This window comes from Ischnura elegans, chromosome 2 (assembly GCF_921293095.1).
Source record: "Ischnura elegans chromosome 2, ioIscEleg1.1, whole genome shotgun sequence".
In the NCBI taxonomy this organism is placed as follows: domain Eukaryota; kingdom Metazoa; phylum Arthropoda; class Insecta; order Odonata; family Coenagrionidae; genus Ischnura; species Ischnura elegans.
The window spans coordinates 9,830,752-9,850,011 of record NC_060247.1 but is presented as its reverse complement, the minus strand read 5'-3'; the positions used below and the strand labels follow the sequence as shown (position 1 = coordinate 9,850,011).

Below are 19,260 nucleotides of genomic sequence, written 5' to 3'. Positions count from 1 at the left end.
GTTTAATGCAAATATGAACTTGAAGTGTTTTTTTTGTTGGAATTTTCAATGGAACATGAACTTTTTAATTCTTATATTGTAATAGTTATATGTATCTAAATTTTGTGGGCTGAATTCATTTGGATGAATCGCTGAATATAAAAAATAATTCCTTGTTATTCAGCGATTCACTTTTGGGGGGAAATGAGATGTAAGGGTGTCGCTTGCCGTCTTGTGTCAGCTCGGTTTTCGCTCTTGGGGTAATGGAAGAATCGCAGAGTCACGTTCGAGTGATGGGTCCAGTATCTGAAACTCATAACACGTTGCAACCTCTTGCGTGGGATCCATCCTCGTGCATGACTCTGACACCCTACTCCGATTAACAACTTGCTCTCGCGTGGGAATTGGTCTCCGCGTATTCCTCCAACACTTTATGCCGTAACACGTTGCAGTATCTTGGCGTGGGAAGGCGTATGATGTGCATGATCTTGCGGCCTTTTCCAGCCAATAGGAGGACGCCGAGAGGGTCACGGGACGGACGCGACACGGAAGGAAGCCTCTTGGAGGGAATAGACACGGGGAGTCTTACGCGGTATCTCGAAGGGGGAGTTTGTAACTGTGCTCTGAATTAAACGTGTGGAACCAGACTTGTCATCTCATTCTGCCTTCTACGAACCTGGCCCTTCCTATAAGCTTAGTGCTTACAAAGATTTATGGTGGATGTGGATTTGTGTTTTGTAAATGGATGATGTGACAATGGACATTCGTTGGAGAAACTATAGTTGAATATATAACAATATATTGAAGATAGATATTATGGCTTCCGCCAATTCACTTTGTTCTTTGCTTTGTTCTAAAGAGAATGACTGTATTTGTTTCACCAAAGTAGTTCATGGTAACAAAAGAGAATTGCAGGTATTATTGTGATTGACTAATAAAATATCTGTATTTTATTCCTGTGTTTTTTTTTCATTCCTGCCTCCAAAATTCCTTGTAGTGATGTCTTCATGCATGATAATAGCTGAGATGTGATTTAAGAGATATTGTTCTTTATGTTTATGCTGGCCAGCATAAACATGGTGATTTGGCAGGACTTATAATTTTTATTAGATTGATACACCAACTGAATTGACGTTGAAACTTTTGCTCATCCCAAACCAATATTTCAAATACTCAAGAGCCTGGGCGGGTATGTTTTAGTAGCTGAGGCTGGACCATGCATAAATTTTGGCTTGCATTTTGATGAATTCGAGTGGAATATTAGCAGATGTGCAAATTTCACTGGCAATTATCATTGAACAATTTTATTAACTCAGGCTCTAGGGTTAGATTTTCATAGCCCATGGGCTATGCAATGTCTAATTCAGTGTTAAAATAGATAATAATTTACTCTTAATTAATACAACCATTTGGGACCAAGCTATGCTTTAACTATTTGTATTGATCGGTAAGTATTGCACCTCATATCCCTTGTGAATTTGTTAGGAAAACACGTTCACTTAATGAACTACTGAGGTGGAAGGCAGCTTGTGTATGTAATTGTAACAAATGTAATTACCATGGAAATATACAATCTGGTACATAGTGTAATTGCCATGGAAATACACATTTTGGTACAGCATGTAATTATCATTGAAAAATACACTGGTGTACATCATGTATTGTACGTATACTGGAAGTAATTCAATCACATGTTAATTTTGAGCATATTAGAAGGTATTTTAATGATTAATTTTGTTTATAAAGAGAATGACAGTTTTCAAATCAAATACAGAAACCAGTTAGAAGTTTTGCAATTTTTTTATATTATACAATTTTATGGAATTATCATTTTGCCTAGTTTTGTCTAAAAGCAATTCCGTTGCAAATGGAAATGACCTTCTCTAATTTCATTTTGCCCGAATTGTTGCTATGTCGTTTTTCATGCAAACGAAACCAAGGTAACCCGCTCTGCTTGCATGTAGTTCAGTGATAGACATCCTTCGCATTCAATAACTGCCCTGAAGTAGCATGCATAGTTAATAAACTTAATTAGTCTTGACAATTCTGTGGTGCCATGAGACAAAAGCTGTCTTACTATTTAAATCTACAGGACAAATCAGATATTGTCCTTGTGCTAAAAACAGCACCTTATTTTTTTTTGCATTTTATGTTCCTGCGAAAGCACACAGCCTCAACTCTGAAATTTTTGCAATAGGCTGCAGTTTCTATATTGTAAAATTCCAGCCAAATAAAAATGTGCTTTAATGAACATTTAATTTGAAAAAGTAAGATTTTGATTGAAATGTAATTGTAAGATCTTATTAAGTTTCAAGGTTTTTCAAGTTTAAACCAAGTCTACGAGCTACTTTGCTGGCAATACACATTTAAAAAATATCCAAGTGGTGAAAATAGTAGTTGACTGTTAACTTTGTCCTTCAGTGCTGTTGTGAGAGGCCCCCTTGCTCCTGGAAGTTTCCCGGAAAGGGGACGAGATTAGTGGCGAAATTGGGGATACCCAAGAGGCTGGAGAGCACTGTGCCTGCTGTTCATGCTCCTATCAAGCAAATAAGTAGGGAATTAGTAACGGAGGATGCCTCCATCTCTCAACAAGCTGCAGAGCCGAGAGTATTTGCTTCTGGCATAAATATTACTCAGTCATGCAGCAAAGGAGAAAGCAATGCCTTAATCGGTAGGAAATTCAGATTCGAAGATTCAGACACATCTTCTGAAATGAAAGCTCTTTTGAGCTAAAAAAAATCCTTTTCAGCATCTGTTTGGAAGAGTAAATCATTTGTTATTAGTTATTGTTTTCATTGCTCTAAGTAGGTAATGATTTTAGTGCTTCCTGACAATAGATGGTAGACAGTAGTATGAAAGTTCTTTCAGGATAATGATTCCAGATATACACTTTGTAATGCTCCATTCTTAAGTGATCACACTCACGACTGGATTTGACTTTCTCAAATAATTTCAAGTAAGTTTTTCGTGAAAAGTCAACTAGTCTACAGTCAATTCATCAAGGTTTCTCACCAGGTTTAGCTGTCATAAAATGCCAAAGGCTGACTAGCCTTCCATCCATGAGTAGTGTACCTTCATACATGTATTCTTGTAATCATCAGTTTGATGAGTAACTCAATATTAACATGTTCAGTGGAGCTGTTTCCTTGAAGAAAATTTTTAACTTAGGAATTCAATGAATTTAGCCCTGCTGAGAAACCTAAGCTAACTGATAAATCCTTTATTATTATATTTTTTTAGGTATGACTATTTGTATTCCACAGCAAAGGTCAGAAAGTATTGGGTTGGGCAACACAGCTGCTGCGGAAGTTGGGCCAAAAGTGTGTTCACCTGTGCAGAATACCTCTCAACCTCGTGCTAGCCTCAATGATATGGGCAAGTGTAAATTTCAATCATACCAAATAAGTTTTATACCTGTCTTTACTCATATTAATCCAAACCTTTAGTTACCATATCTCCTCTCTTGTTAGTAAGTCTTTTGGTATGTTACACTTTATTTCTAGGATTACTAATCAATTAAAAGACAAATTTGTTAAGAAAGGGAATTATATAGTGGAGGGATCCTGGTTAGTGGTGAATTAAAAGTGAAATTTCTACTACAGGGTTTAACATGAAAAATGTGGCATTAAATGGGATCAATTGAAGTATGGATGGACAGTTAATAAAGTCATTGCATAGATTGTATATGAATTTTAATTCAGCTAGATTTTGTCGAACATGAAGTGGATTTAAATTCAATATCTGCATCGTTTCTGCAAATGGGACATCATTTGTTGAAAATCCAGCATAAAAATTTACAATTCTTAAACATTTCTTTTGAACTTTTTTCTAACCTATTAATATATGTACAATAAAACCTCTATGAAGTGAACCTCTTTACATCGTAAACCTCCATGCTTCATACCACCCCTACAGTCCCGTCTGATTTACACGTAAATTTATAGGCAAACCTCTTTATATCTTAAAACCACTACTATTATCATACCAAGGAGACACCCCTGAGACTGCCTAACTACCTCCGCAAGTCGTGCCAAGACAACAAGAGACCATGAATTCAGCCATGATTACGTACATAGAATGACATTTTCAGTAATAAATGTTTCACTTTTTTTCTTATACATACACCTTTAATATGCTGTAATTTTCACGCTAATCATTAGTTGTGACCATTTTGTTCAATATGAGGGCATACCTAACAGTAAATAAGAAAAGAGGAATCCAACTATCCTAATCATTTTAAGTGACTGTTGAATTGAGAGGGATCGCATCATTTCCACATCATATGGCATGGTAAAAATCATGCCATAGCGCTCCCTTTATGGAATTATTAAATAATAAAAATATGTTCACTAATGCATGCATGTTTGTTTAAACACATAAATATAATGGTTTAAAAGACAGTAGGTACTGCCTTTCATTTCCGATGGATATGAAAAAATGGTGCCTATCACTTAAACCTCTCTGTAGTGAACCTCCATACATCAAATTGCCCAAATTTTGGTCCCCTCCATAACGATGTAAAGAGGTTTTACTGTATAATACATATTCCCATGATGGCAACATTGATATTTTTAGCAATGAACTTTCCATATTTAAGAGGAAGTGTATTTTACGATTTTCGAATACTGTCTGACCTCATGCTAATTCAGTAGGTAATATCTTTTGTTTTAATATAATTCATATTTTAGTGCTCTTCTCATGTAATAATTAAAATTTTAAGAGTTTATTAATTACTTAGAGCTATATTGACATATATGTACTCACATGTTCTGTTCTAAATTGGGTATATGCCCGTAGTAAATATTATTATTGTCATTATTACTGTTGTACTTGGTGTTTTATGAAAGCTAGGCAAAATATATTGAAAGTTCAAATTTTTCCTGTTTGGATGTATGAAAAATAAAGACATTATTTGTTTCAGATACTGTGTCAGCTATTAAAAAAAATGAAAGGGCAGATGAATGTGGAGCATGCAAGCCTCAGCGAGAAAATTGATGCGCTCACTGTAAAAATGGATCTTGTGCTGCAGCAGAAGGGTGGTGCTTCATATGGAAGTGAATATGAGTCCCTCCACAAGCTTCCTGCAACCTCCGAAAGGAATTTGTTAGCTGTGGAGCATGACATTGAAGTTGATTTGAAGTACCGGGAGTTTTTGGTAAGTTTTCCAAACATATGTGGTGCATGGCAAAGATAACTTTCCTCCAAACATTTAGAAAAGTTAGTAATTCTTTATTCCATAATATTGATTAATATTTTTGTCTGCTTTGTTATCCAGATTGATTATTTGAAGAAGAGGTACTCCACCTTTTTGCCAGGGTCTGCTGGGAAGGAACAAGGGGCTGCATCTTTCACTAGATGCGTGAATGACTGTTGCGTTGCCTTGTTAACAAATGAGTTGGCGACAATGTACTCAATGACAGGCAGGTCACATGGAAAGACCGCATTTTCCACCAAATTCCCGAATCTAATACATGCTATTTGTTGTAAGTTCTTGATTCGTCATGTTACATTATGATAAAACAGGCTCGAAATACGTTCTTAAATTCTTCTATCCTTTTTGCAGTGACAGTAAAAGAAAAAGGAGAGGGAGTTATTGACCCCAGCATCCACGAAGTTAGGAGTCGGATGGGCGAATGGATGCGCCAAGCAGTGCGTCGAACAGAGGCAGGGAAGGCTGCAAGAATGGCCTCCTACGAAGCACTTAAATTAAGGGCTTTATAGCAGGGCCATATCAGATGCTATAATTTTTAGTTGAATTTTTTACACTTTTGTAGAAAACCTTCACTACTCATTTTATTTCTTTTTAGGAAGGACATGCTGGTAGCCTTTGGTTAATGGTACATATGTGTAAACGGTAGTCCACATTTTTTTTAGAGAATATTCTTATGTTTTTATGAAAGAAATATTATTTGTATAAGTGATTTCTTTTTTATTTCCTATTTGAGAAGAAGGTTAACTTTATAAAAAAAATTCATATTAATTATATTGTTATTTGATAATGATAATATTATAAACTTTTTATTAAATTTGTCACCTGATTTGCAAATAAATTCACATACAAGGATCTCAACCTCTTATTTAACCTCTTCCTTACAATTTTCACCTCCATTCAGACTTAGGAAAACGGATGCGGATGATTGAAATGGGGCTTACATACCCATCTCAAGGTTTCCATGTAAGTACGAGCCACTTAAGAATTCTGGATGCTGGGGATGCGTGAATTAGCCATGAGAATCTCATTTTTCGCAGAGTTATTTAAGTGGCCGAGTAAGTTTTGTAAGTTCTCAATGGGTAAATAATACTATATCATGAATTCTAATTACCATGAAAAACTCGAAACCGACAAAAACTTTGTCGGTCGTGAGTCTTTCATGGTAATTAGAATTCATGATATGGTGTTATTTACCTATTGAGAACTTACAATTCATAATGATTCGTATCAAGGTTCTCGCTACGGTCGGAGGCTATCGATTGTGTTGCGTTCGATACATTTTTCAATCGCGCGAGTTACGATATATCTAATTTCGACCTAATCGATTGAGATTAGCCTGAGTGCCGTGTTCCTGCGCGCTTCGTATCCAATCGTACGTGCTTAGTAGCGGACATTCACATGCTGCGTACGCGCTTCGTCGACAGGCCGCGAATGGAAATTATCCATTGACGAAAAGCGACGGAGCGGCATAGTATCCCCTTAGTCAATGGGTACTATGTACATACGAATTAGATACGGAGGGTTCTGTGCCGTCTGGGTAAACATCGGTGCATAGGTTTTCCAAAATTTATTGTAATTCATTATTTTCAACTATACCAAAGAAGTGTGCATTAATTTATTAATTATAATGATTGGATCGATTTAATTTTTATGAAAATTGACGCTTACGGGGAAGAAACGGCAAATTTCACGACAGCCGCGAACGTGTTAATTGATATATATTATAAATTGGCTACAGACAGATGATAGCTTAACAGATAAACAGATAGATTAACTATGGATAAGAGAATTTTTGAAAGATAGTTCCCGGAGGGTAGGAGTAGTTGTTGGATATCCCTTGGAGATAGCGATAATATCAGGGGTCCCGCAAGGAAGCATAGAAGTGGGAACAGAGTCACAGTTATGCTAGGGTTTTTGGCATGAAAACCTCAATGGTGAGAGCCATTAAATGTTTATGTGGTGTCTTCTAAGCCTTCACAAAAGAGCGGGGTTGGACGGAAATAGGAAGGAACGATCATGAATTCAAAATTAAGTTCAAGAAGCAGAAAACAGAAATTTCTAAAAAAATCCTCCCCACAAAGAGGAATAAAGGAGTGGATTGACGTCCCTGAAGATATTTTAAAGATATTCCCCGTAAATACTACAATTTTAAGAATAAGAACTCATCGATTCTTGTTTGATGACATTGCGGTTTATTATGGCGAGTTTGAAATAGTTTTTTTTTTCAATCTTCATATTTTAGATATTTGATAGTAAAATTAGTATTTTAATATAAAATTGGTGTATTTTCTGTCTATTTAATTCGTTATTACTTAGGTAAACTTGGCATTCATTTTTTTAAATCTAATGCTGACACCAGACAAAAGCCTAATTGCAGTAATTAAGTAAAATGTGGTTCTCACACAGTTAGGAAAGCGATTTTTCTTTCATTCACGTAAATTCCCACATTTTTTTCGTAATTAAGTACCAGATGTTTAAAAACTATAATTATCGATTGAATTATAATTAATTTTCTCACGATAGGGTATTTAAAATCATTTTACGTATGAATGTCTCTGGGTATTTACTAAGAAATGTAGTTAATATGGGTAAGAATTATTCTCAACTAAGATTGGGAAGTAGTTATCCGAAAGGACACGAAGATGCAACCTCTGCCACTTCCTCTGCTTATTTACTATCAACGAATTAATCTGCCTAGAAGTAAATGCATTTTAACGTAGATAGTCATCATTGTAATAAATTTAGTTGTTTAAAAAAATTCGGTATTAATTACGAATTGAGTTTACTGTGTCTAATATGCTGATTTCAAGAATGATTCTGTTACAAAATGAAGAAAATATAATTACTTCGAAAATATAATTACCGCCCAAAACTTAAGCGCTACTAATCCGCGTGAAATAAACCTACTCAGCTACGGAGCCACATCTATCTCACATGTAAACGTTGAGTTCAAATATGAATCTAAAATGAGGAATAACATCGCCAAGGAGCCCGAATGAAAACACTCCGACGGCCAAAACATGAGCGTGAGTTTCATCAGTGCATGTCATCCGCTTGGGCTATTGCGCCTGGGGTTTCACTCCTGTCTCGCTAGCCCGATCGCCCCCACGTCCGTCCTCATCGACTCTTGGTGGCGTGCAATTGAGGCATGCCGTTACCTCATGTGCCAACCTTCCAAGCCTTCACCGACCCCACCACATCAGTTAAATTGGGGATCGTGGGTGTCTACATATTATCGGAAACGATAGTACATAACGTTTTAGACATTAACAATTAAACGTTTTAGCGCTTTCTCTCAAATATGGGAAAAAGCGTAATTTTATTTGGTTTGTCTGTGTACGCATATGTATATCTAGTATATTTAGTAAAGTATGTATGTGTACATGTCAGTGGCGGCTGGTGAACTCTTATCTCGGGGGTTCAACCGGGAGGTGCGGGTAGTCTACCTTCCAAACATAGAGGGAGAATCCCAGGAAAATTTTATATTTTTAGAGCTTAAAAAACTATTTTAGAGCTATTTTGATCCCAATTTGGTTGCTTTGAAAAATATTTAGTTATTTGAAAATAAGTATCTACAATTATATTTTTATGCAATTAATTTTGTTTACGATGGATTGTCGTTTTATAAAAGTTGTACTATGGAAAAGGAAAAATAAGGAATGATATTATTATATTTAAGTTTTTGTGAATTCACTAGCAGCCTACAAATGCTTGCATATTGAAATATTTTATACTTAGTTTTTAATGGTAATAGACACATCTGTAGTTTCATCAGCTATCACAGACACAAAATCTGCTGAGCGAATTTCTTCTTGAATATGTAGTTTGCAGACGTGCAGCATACAATCTAACAGGTCATTTTGAATTTCCTTGGACGTACCTTTAAAAACAGTGGCAACTTCCAGGTGTGATTTCAAAATAGTGTCTAATGTAGCTGAGAAATTCACTAATCCTTTGAAAATACCGGGGTTATTGGAGTCATCTCTTTCATTATGTCCATGCAAAGCTAGTGCAAACTCTCCACAAAATCGAATACAATCAATTATTTTTGAAAGGACATACCGATTTTTCCTGACTTGGTCGTTATTTTTCTCAACATTAAGCCTAAAAGCTTCACTGAGTTGTTGCCTTATTTCAGTAAGACCTAAGATGGATAAATCCAAGCAGGCATTCTTATGATACAAAGATGTTTCATGTTTTTTTTTATTTTCTGGGTAAGATGACTCAAGTCTGAAACTCCAGTAGTTGTCCATGTTGTGTCATTTCCTTTATAAAATAGAAGGCACGGGAAGCAAAAGAATCTATTGGTTACTTCACATCCACAAATCCACGAATTTCTATCATACAGATGGGACTTGAATATACGAGTGTAGTTTTTGCCTCGAGATCTTTGCTGTAGACGAATGTCCAAAGGCGGCGTCGGTCTGCCTAGTGCTTTGATTGCACATTTTTGTTCAAGAGTTAGGGCACAAAAGTTACTACTAAGTAATGATGCAACACTGTTCATCCTTGACACGTTTCGAAGCACTAAGCCCACACTATACAGTCGCTCACAATCAACTGAAATAATTTACAATCCACGATGACACATTCAGTCGGGTGAAACACTATTCGTGATACTGACCAATACTGACGGACAGAGACGTAACTTAAGAATTGTAGTAAACAAATGAGTTGCAGCGATATCGTGCGCCAGCTGTTGACAGCGCTGTGCACACTTATCCGCGCGCATTAAAATCAGCTTCAAATATCGCCACTTGCGACGCTAACGAGCAACGGTATCCATAGTCCTCTATTTATGAAGTGAGGGAGTGGTGCTGAGAATCCAATATAGAGGACTCTGACGAAGAGTAATATAGAGAAAGAGTAGCGTCGAGAACAGCCATTCAGAGGACTCTGAATACCGTTGCTTGTCAGCGCCTCGAGTGGCGATTTTTGAAGCTGATTTTAATGCGCGCGGAGCGAAAACAACTCTATCGGCGGACATGAGAAACCTCTTGTTGTGCAGTTTACGGGAATTGGCAGACTCGTGAACCTCGGGAACGATCGGCTATTCTCGGGGACCCGCCATTCGGACACGTTCGGTTACTCTCGGGAGAAGTCGGTTGTCGCTGCACTGTCTTTGCAGCTCCGAGACCATGTTATTCCGCCGCAAGCCCCCCTCCCTCCGCCAACCCCGCGCCTAAGTCAGGAGGTTCATCCTTCCTACTGAACTCAGCACAGCAGTCGACAATAGAGTATGTGCACATTTTTGGGAAGTGATCTTAAAAAAGAATTTACACCTCAATCAGGCTAAATTCCGAGTCTGAGAATAGAGAGGTACTTTTTAAGCGAGATATTAATTATTAAAATTTGCAAAATTAATGATGCGCTGAAACACCAGTCGGCCATATTCTCAAGGCTGTGACGTCATTTTGTTCGACGTGTTCTCAGGCATTCCTTGTTCTTTAGGGTGAGCCCCTCTACAGCGTATACTGAGTTTGGAAAGAAGCCATGGAATGCCTTATGAACTAGATTTAAAGTGTGTACATGCCATCATCTACATCTTTTAATTCATTTGTTTCTCGGTTACGCTGACGACAAGACTCTATCAACTTTTCTACCTCGAACTACCTAATCGTATTTCTTACTCCTCGGTTCTCGCATTTGCGTTCGTTTGCAGATTTATAGTGACATTAAAATTAAGAGACACTTAAACAATGATGATCCTTGAAAATAGTACGACTTAATTCGTGAAAACTAAGTCAATAATTAGTAATTAACTTAGTAACTGTACCCGTACTACTAACAAAAAAACGGAAAATTAATTTTCGATAAAAAGTGATAGTTTAGGTATTCAAAATGTTTGTAATTTAATTCCAAACACAGTGATGCTAATATTTTCTAAATCGAATGTGAAATAAGCTCATTATTACGTATCACAAGTCGGGACTACTTTTTGGAAATGCACCGCGCGCAGGGATTCCTCGCTTAATGGATAGCATAACCGGTCATAACAAGACACTTGTACCTTGAAAACCAATAAACTTATGCTGTGAAGAAATATAAAATGAACCAATTATTAAATTGTGCTAACAAATGCTTCGAGAAGCATATTGAAACCGAATGAATGAAAAGTAATCGTCTGATCTAACTATCAAACATTTGATTTCCAGCCCGAGAGATTTCCGTCATTCATCCGGACCAAGTTTTCAATAACCAATTTTTAGACATACCTCACAAATGCTATTCATACACCTCAACCAAGCAAATGTACATCTGACTGACATATCTATGTTAGCGAACTGAAAATAACTTGTAGAAACATTGAGATAATCAGAAGTCTGCTTTTGAATACATTAATTCTACGAAAAAACAAATACGTCGACTAAAAGTGCTTTTTTTTAAGAAATTAAGATCAGATTACTGCTTAAACTGGACCAAAATGTAACTTAAGTTATGTGTGCTTACGTTTAAAACCTTAAATAGCCCAGAAGAAGAAGAACCCAGCTCAGTAACGGCAATTTAATAATTAACTATGGATATTCATGCAGTCACCACGGGCCATAACTGAACATGAAAAAAATTTTTTTCGCGAGGCAGTAGGTTAAATAATAATAGAATAGAAAATAGATAAATTAAATTATGATCGGTATTTGAAATGACAATAATACAAATATCGATAGTTATCTACCTACCGGCACTTTTACTTCCGTAAACCTTCGAATCCTGCTAACAAACTTTTGGCCAATTACCTACTGTAAACAATCTTACTTAATTCACTTATGTTAGACCTAATTTCCGATGAGGTTTCCCGTCCATTTCTCTTTATTATGAATGAGACGAGACAACAAAAAAGCTCCAGTGCAACATTAAAACTTCGTGCCGAGGCATGTAGGTATAGTCCAATATAATCAGCACGGTCAATCATTGAAGCATCCACCTTCGGGATATTATTTGAAGAAACCCTCACGAAACCTGATTCCACGATAAGCACTTAAACGTATTTCCCATTACACTGATCAGATCCACCAACTTTTTCCAATGCACACGTAGTTTATTGAATCATAAACACGATCATAACACGATAAACACCTTGCACGCTGATTAGATAGACCAGAATGACGTCACATACCGAGGAGCGCCGAGGAGCCAATAGATGAGCGTTTTCGTCTGCCTAATATCGTTGCGAAAACAATGCATATTAAATAGTAATTATTAAACAAACTAAGCAACAATTAATGCTGTTAATCGAAAGTAATGATATTTACGATACACTTTATCGAATAAACTGCATTTCAGTCGTATTCCTCCCGAGTGCACATACTCTATTGTAGAGCTCACGCGCGGTAACTTCAGCCCTGTTTCAACAATTTTGAAACGTATTTAATGTAAATTTCCAAGATAATTCTTACAATTCCGTTTCCGTTTAGGTAAATGTCAAAGCAGCAATTTATTTTGGGGGTTCACTGAACCAGTGAACCTATAGCACGAGCCGCCACTGGTACATGTAGTATGTATCTGTCCTCAATTTTACAGAATATCATGCAATATCACATGATTTCGATGGCAGTGCTAGATTCGGTATGGAATGCAATTTTTGTAATGATGACCAGGTCTCGAATCCACGCCCAGAGCCTGAGGCTTTGTTTAATTACTTACGTGCCATGAGTTTCTTTTGGCGATTTTCAACTATGTTGCGAAATAAATTCAATAATTTGATTTTGTTGCTCAGTATAAGAATTATACTATTATATAAATAGTAATATACTGATTGCAGTAAAAAAACATTAATTTTTCAAACCGTTTAGCCACTAAGAATGACGCACAACTGCTGAATATTTTACAGCGTAAAATATGTGATTTCGGAAATTTCTAAGATTAATACGTTTCCCATGGAACCGTAACTCAACTAATTAGAAACTATAGGAATTATTATTTTTTCACAAAGAAGTATGAGGGCAAATATTGCATTTTACATCTTCCGAACTGATTTTAGAATTATATTTATTCTATTCTAGTTAATTTTTTCTTTTCTATTCTAGAATGATATTCTTTCAAGTACAGAAGTACAGAATCAAACGCTAAATCCAAACATCTCCGAAAGCTCCGAAAGAGTGGGCTCAACATCTATTTTGGTTTCAAAAAATTGTCTGTCAAAATGTTTATAAACTTCACATTTGAGTGCAAGAGGAGGAGGCTCTATACCTTTTATTCGATGACACGTCCATCTGCGGCGGAGCTCAGCTGCCCATCGACGATTCCCCAAAATACACATATTCACCAGCACTACACATTCTACACACTAAGGACCATGAATTCTTCCATTAAAACTTAACACTTTCACTTCACTGTAGCTTCACTTAGCACTCGCTCCTGGCATTGGGTAACTCAGATATATCCACATTATTTCCTTGAGACACGCATTCTGATGACTGAGTGTAGCAGATGGCTTGAAAAGAGCATTGGAACCTTGATTTTAAGCCTATATCATCATCAAAAGATTGATTAATTGAAATTTTCACTGCTTTCCCGGCAAATCTGGAAAACATGAAATATTCCACGAGTTATAACCCAAAAAAGAAATTGCACCGAGGACATTATACATCCATTTATATAAAAAGAAGGAATGTAACCTCGAAAATTAATTTAATGCATGCGTAATTAGCATACAAGCCATTCTTTAGAACCTGTTTTCATGATAGATTACCTATTTTCAGCTCATGGATATTTCTGAACAGATTAAATGAAAGGAAACTTTACCAAATTGGAGAAACAAATTTGAAGAGATTCAATAATCTGGAAATATATTCGTGAAACATGGCTTCGTTAAGAGGTAAATTTTCACTTACATTTTCGGCTCATTCATACTTAATAAAAATTGCACGTAGTAACAAATAAGGTAGGGGAACCGGGGGTGGAACGGGATGGCGATTTTTAAGTGTGAAAAAAGTTGCTTCGCATGCGGTAATAAACTACAACTAGTCCAGATTGGTGTTGCTCATAAGTTAATCAACAATAATCTGGACTAGATACAGTTTATTACCGCTTGCACAGCACTTTCTTCTGCACTTATAAATCGCTGACCTCGTTCCGCCCCGGGTTCCCCTACTTAAAATATAATAATAATAATAATAATAATAATAATAATAAAACATATGTATTAATCGCGTAACGAGTCCTTCCGGCAGGATATAGAGAGTAACCCCCAAAAAAATGCAAGTAGCAAAAACGACAATAATTTTGACTTTATCTTATTGCAAAGAGTATATCTTTATTTTGCACCTAACGCGCATAACACTGTGATTTAATGTGCAGAAAAAGCATGGAGTAATTGTTACGAGTAAAGACATACCGTAAACTGGGACAACTTTGCCTAGTGGGACAACTTTGCCAGGTTTTGAAAAATATTATCTTTGGTGCCCTACTAAGTTCCCTAATTATCCAAGAAAGGGCCTATGTTTTCATCACACAGAAAAGATACTAAGTGATAGCTTTTCCACACACTTGTAGTCTTACGAGTTTTTTTTCAGGTATTTATTAGTGTTTTGTTTTCGTCGCGCCAAACTGAATATTTTGGTAGGCTATTTAAGTGTCTCCCCATTCCCATTTTCCCAAACTTAAGTAAAAATTTCTGGTATCGTTCAATAGAGCATATAATTTACTTTCAGAATCACTTTAAATGGTAAAATGTATGTAGTACTTCGGTTTCATAATGTAACTTGGCAATGTTGCACCAGGAAGCCAACTGACAATATTGTTATTTCTCAATTTCTAATACACTTTTTTGTAAGGGTGCCTTTTTCATATTCGTTTTATAGACCGTTCAGATGCCAAGACGCTTTAATACCTAGTGGGGAGGCCGCAGGTATCGAAATTATGATGACACTACGCTGCAACTTGTTGTCACTGCAGTGATTAATAATGAAATGTGAAGTGGAAAAGCAGCCCTGAAATATAATATTCCACACAGGACAATTGACAGTAAGGTGAAGTGTCGCCATTCAAAGAATCCAGGGCGCCAGACGGCATTGAGCAAGGATAAGGTAGAAGAGATCCTCAAACATGTGGTTGTTTATGCAGACCGGGGAATGCCTTTTAATGAAATTAATTGATGATTGATTCGTTTTGTATTCTTACGCCATCGTCCAATCATTTAGGATAACCTTTTGATGTTTCAGTCTTCAAACCTTGTAAAAAATAAATGGAGAGCCATACTGACAGGCCATAAATTGTTGAACTTTACTAGTTATAAAAGTCTTGAAAATAGATCATTTCCAACACTTTTGGCAAAAAAATCTCAGTGGTTTGGATGAATAAGGTAAAATGAACTCAAACATCATATCAGGGTTCGAAAAATATAGCAAGGTGCTACTCAACCCCAAATAAGTTTAGTCTTCAATTCCGGATGCATAGAAAACTGATCGTAATGACACTCCCACAAGAGTAAGTGCATCATTTTTTAATTATCTTCAAGTCTGTCGTCGTAATCCAAACAAAAGTTCGCCATAGAGAAGAAGACGGAAAATTAATGTGACCCCAGGAGAAACCGCGGAAAAATCACACTTGATCACTTCCAAGCACCATCACATCAGATCACCAGAATCATATTGGAGGAACTTGTAAGTAGAAGTAAAATTAGGGGAATAACCATAGTATATTATGTTCAGTGTTTTGAGTATCTGTGTGTACCATTCTATATTTAAGAGTTTTCTAAGTTAAAATTATTTATTCCGTTGTTTTGTTGAAGCTTCCACTAGATATAACTCAAAGGCAAAGTTGCCCCAGTTCCAGAGAATCTTTGCCAACTATATTTTCAACTATTTTAACGTATAAACTTTTACTTATGTTGTAATTTTTTCACACATATTGAAAGTAGAGACCAAGAGTAATGGCTGAAAATAGTTTTAAATCGTTGTCGTACATGAACTTACAAGAATGCAGTTGAAAAAGAAAAGAAAGTGGCAAAGTTGTCCCAGTTTACGGTACCTCCATTCTTCAGCAACAGACCATCCGTCTCTCACCACCAATAGAAAAGCTGTGAGACTCCAACTTCACGATAACAGAATGAGGACTAAGTGGAAACACCGAAAGCGGTTGCACTGCTTCTTACTTACACCTCTTGGGGGATGAGGAATTGCTAAGGGATGTCGGGGGTTCTGCCTAGCACGAATGGTCCAATGCAGAGTAAAATGCACTGAACTGATTTCGAGTCACAGTGCACCACGAAGTCAGACGGGTGAGTTTCGGTTTACGCGTCATTGGGCTAGCAAGGCAGGGAGGGAGTTGGTGCCTTATAGGAGGTAGTAATAGAGCGATGGCGAGGACGAGGGTGGGGGAAGTGTCTCAGGGCGCCACACACTATGCACTAACACCATTAATTAAGTTTTAACCGTGAGCTGTCGCTACATTAATAGGCTGATTTGTATTCTATTACATGTACCCTGGCTTAAATTTCTAGGCGAATTTTATGATCAAGTTGACAAAAAAACCATACGTAAATTTACAACTATAAATTATTTTCCTGTCCCTCATTTTAAATTCAAACAAATTAAATCGTATTTTTTCTTTGCGTTGTTTAGGGATCACGATGCTAAGGTTGGTTACCATTATAGATATTGAATCTCCCTTTTTTGCAAGAAGTGCCTGCTTTACGGCAACCATAGTATCGTTTAGAAAGCAACAGGTTTTCGTTGCGAAGAAAAAGCAAGTTTTCATTGTTGTTTATACTAAAAAAATCAATGTTGATGCGCGTAAACGGAGAGGTGGTGAGAACTAAATCTCAGAACATTCGCAGCACTAAATTTTTGGCGCAGGGCGTATCACTATTCGAATGTATTCGTATCGACCGGTTTAACATTATGGTGTTAGACGAATTCAAATACATGGGAGTTAGGATGATGTTTACCGTCGTACTATGGTAGACCTGATCACGTGGAGACAATTAAAGTAACAGGCTGCAAAACAGAGACTTAAAATGCCATTTTGACTCGTACTGTTACGTATAACAACGGTGTCTATAAATTAATAGAATTAATGGCGTTATTCGCAAGGACGACTTATTGCATGTTTTCTCCATAGTTCTAACCTTGCAATGGATTTGCTATAGGAACTACACACCATTGGAAATTTTTGTCTAAGCATGAATGTTCACCTATATTTTTCTATTTTGCGTAATATTTCTATAACCGTGTGGTGTGCATGTGGGAGTCCAACTGCATGCTGCATGCGGCTGATCTCCCCCCTGCCAAACACCCTAGAGGTGGCTCGCAGGGTATATGGAATGATTCACTTTAGACAGCACCTCACACTTCAATATTCCTCCCTTCTTCTGGCCCAGCAAAGAAGTCGCTGGTCACCGAGGAGGAACTACTTTGGCTCAGTCTCCTCATGTACCCTAAGGAGAGGACACCGGTGGCAAAATGGCCTATTGAGCGCGGCTCGCGACTGTCTGGGGAATTAGGAACGAATTGGCGGAAATGCGATGCAAACAATTCATTTTAAGTCGACGTTCTAAAACCAACTAAGAATTGAGAAAACTAACGCATGAGCTAAATATTCTGATATCTAACGTTCAATCTCAAGTAGTCATTCTCGATGTACATCAATTAGAAATTGAATAGTAAGTGCTTAATCATTTGACATTAGTAAATTGATAATATCGTTAGTCATTACAACCCAATATTTGTGGGAAAATATCTACTGCTTAACTCGGGGATTGTCTGTACATGCATCTATCATTGCTCTATTTTATTGTACCTACTCTTTTCAGGTCAATTCGTGAAAAATTTCACGTCAGTCGTGCAACTGCCTTGCTGACTGTGCGGAGAGTGAAAAAGGCGTTGATATTACTAGCACCTGTCGTAATTCGTTGGCCTAGGCACGATGGAGCGCAGGTTTTGAGGCCATCAGTGCCTTTCCTAAAGTTTTGGGAGCTATAAATGGAACACACATCCATATTCCTGCTCCCAAACATAATCCGGAAGCCTATATTAATCTGAAAAAAAAACATTCCGTTCAGTTACAGGTAATTACTAACTGAGTAACGTGACTCAGGTCAAATTTAAATTCGAATGATGCGAAATTACTAATATAGCATTCTTTCTCACAGGGAATATGTGACCATAAAGCCCGTTTCCTAAACTGCTACGATGGGCACGTAGGCTCACTTCACGATCAACGAGTTTTCCGTCTGAAGGAAGTGCTAGACTTTCTAGGTTATGCAACAAAATTTCCAAGTGACAGTCATTTAGTACGCGATGCTGCTTACAAGCTGCACTCAAACCTTATGGTCCCCTACCGAGGTAGTGGACACCTGACGCGGCGTCAGAATAATTTAGTTTTTGTTTATCGTCAGCTAGGATATCTATTGAGAGGGCCTTTGGGCTCCTGAAAGGTAGCTTGGTCCCTTGGCAGTTTGCTGCATTGTCTGCCAATGACTGACACTGCAGAAATACCCCAGTTCGTTCTTGCTTTTTGCTTTTTACACAACATCTGCATATAGCTCGGAGATGATTTAAATGAGGCATTCATTGAAGATCCTCGTTAGGAAGAGGCAGCTCCACGAAATATTGAACTGCAAGCAGATCATCTGAACGCTCAAGATGCTGCTCATACAAGAAGGGGCACAATTTGTAAAAGACTCATTTTACGAGAAGTTTACCCAGACGCCACAGCATTTTACGTATCTTGATACGAGGGTGGACCATCAAGATACAAGAAATCACACTTAGGAAGTTACTGCAAAGGTTTTGTTTCTTTATTTCCTTTAATGACGAAAGAAGATGCAGGAGGACTGGCAAATTCATATGCATCGATAAAGTTGTATCTTATCGATTAAACTGTATCCGGTCTGGGACGATTTTCTTTCGCGGATGGCGCCACAGGGATGCCGGCTCACAAAAAAAATTGGGGGGGCCCAAACCGGGGCTCTGGCTCCGGGATATTTTATAAGTAGTGAGTTTTAAGTTTTTTAAGCATTTTAGAAGAGTCATATGATCAACATTAGAACCCTGATAACTAGAATCTCGACATGTGGACTCTCCGAGGAAAATCGACAAGCCTGACAAATTTTTTGTCATACCCTTAAC

General features: G+C 37.2%; 1 protein-coding gene across 1 annotated transcript; it reads left to right on the top strand.

The window, feature by feature from the left end:
- Positions 1 to 4,924: 4,924 nt before the first annotated feature.
- Positions 4,925 to 6,173, top strand: LOC124173999. The gene is made up of 3 exons (XM_046553153.1): positions 4,925 to 5,134; positions 5,255 to 5,462; positions 5,543 to 6,173. The coding sequence occupies exons 1-3, from the start codon at positions 4,925 to 4,927 to the stop codon at positions 5,698 to 5,700; spliced, it is 576 nt and encodes a 191-aa protein (XP_046409109.1). The 3' UTR covers positions 5,701 to 6,173.
- The last annotated feature ends 13,087 nt before the right edge of the window (positions 6,174 to 19,260 follow it).

Coding starts and splice junctions, on each gene's coding strand:
- LOC124173999 (XM_046553153.1), top strand. CDS start 4,925: ATGAAAGGGCAGATGAATGTGGAGCATGCAAGCCTCAGCGAGAAAATT. Junction 5,135..5,254: donor TGAAGTACCGGGAGTTTTTG/GTAAGTTTTCCA, acceptor TTTGTTATCCAG/ATTGATTATTTGAAGAAGAG. Junction 5,463..5,542: donor TCTAATACATGCTATTTGTT/GTAAGTTCTTGA, acceptor TCCTTTTTGCAG/TGACAGTAAAAGAAAAAGGA.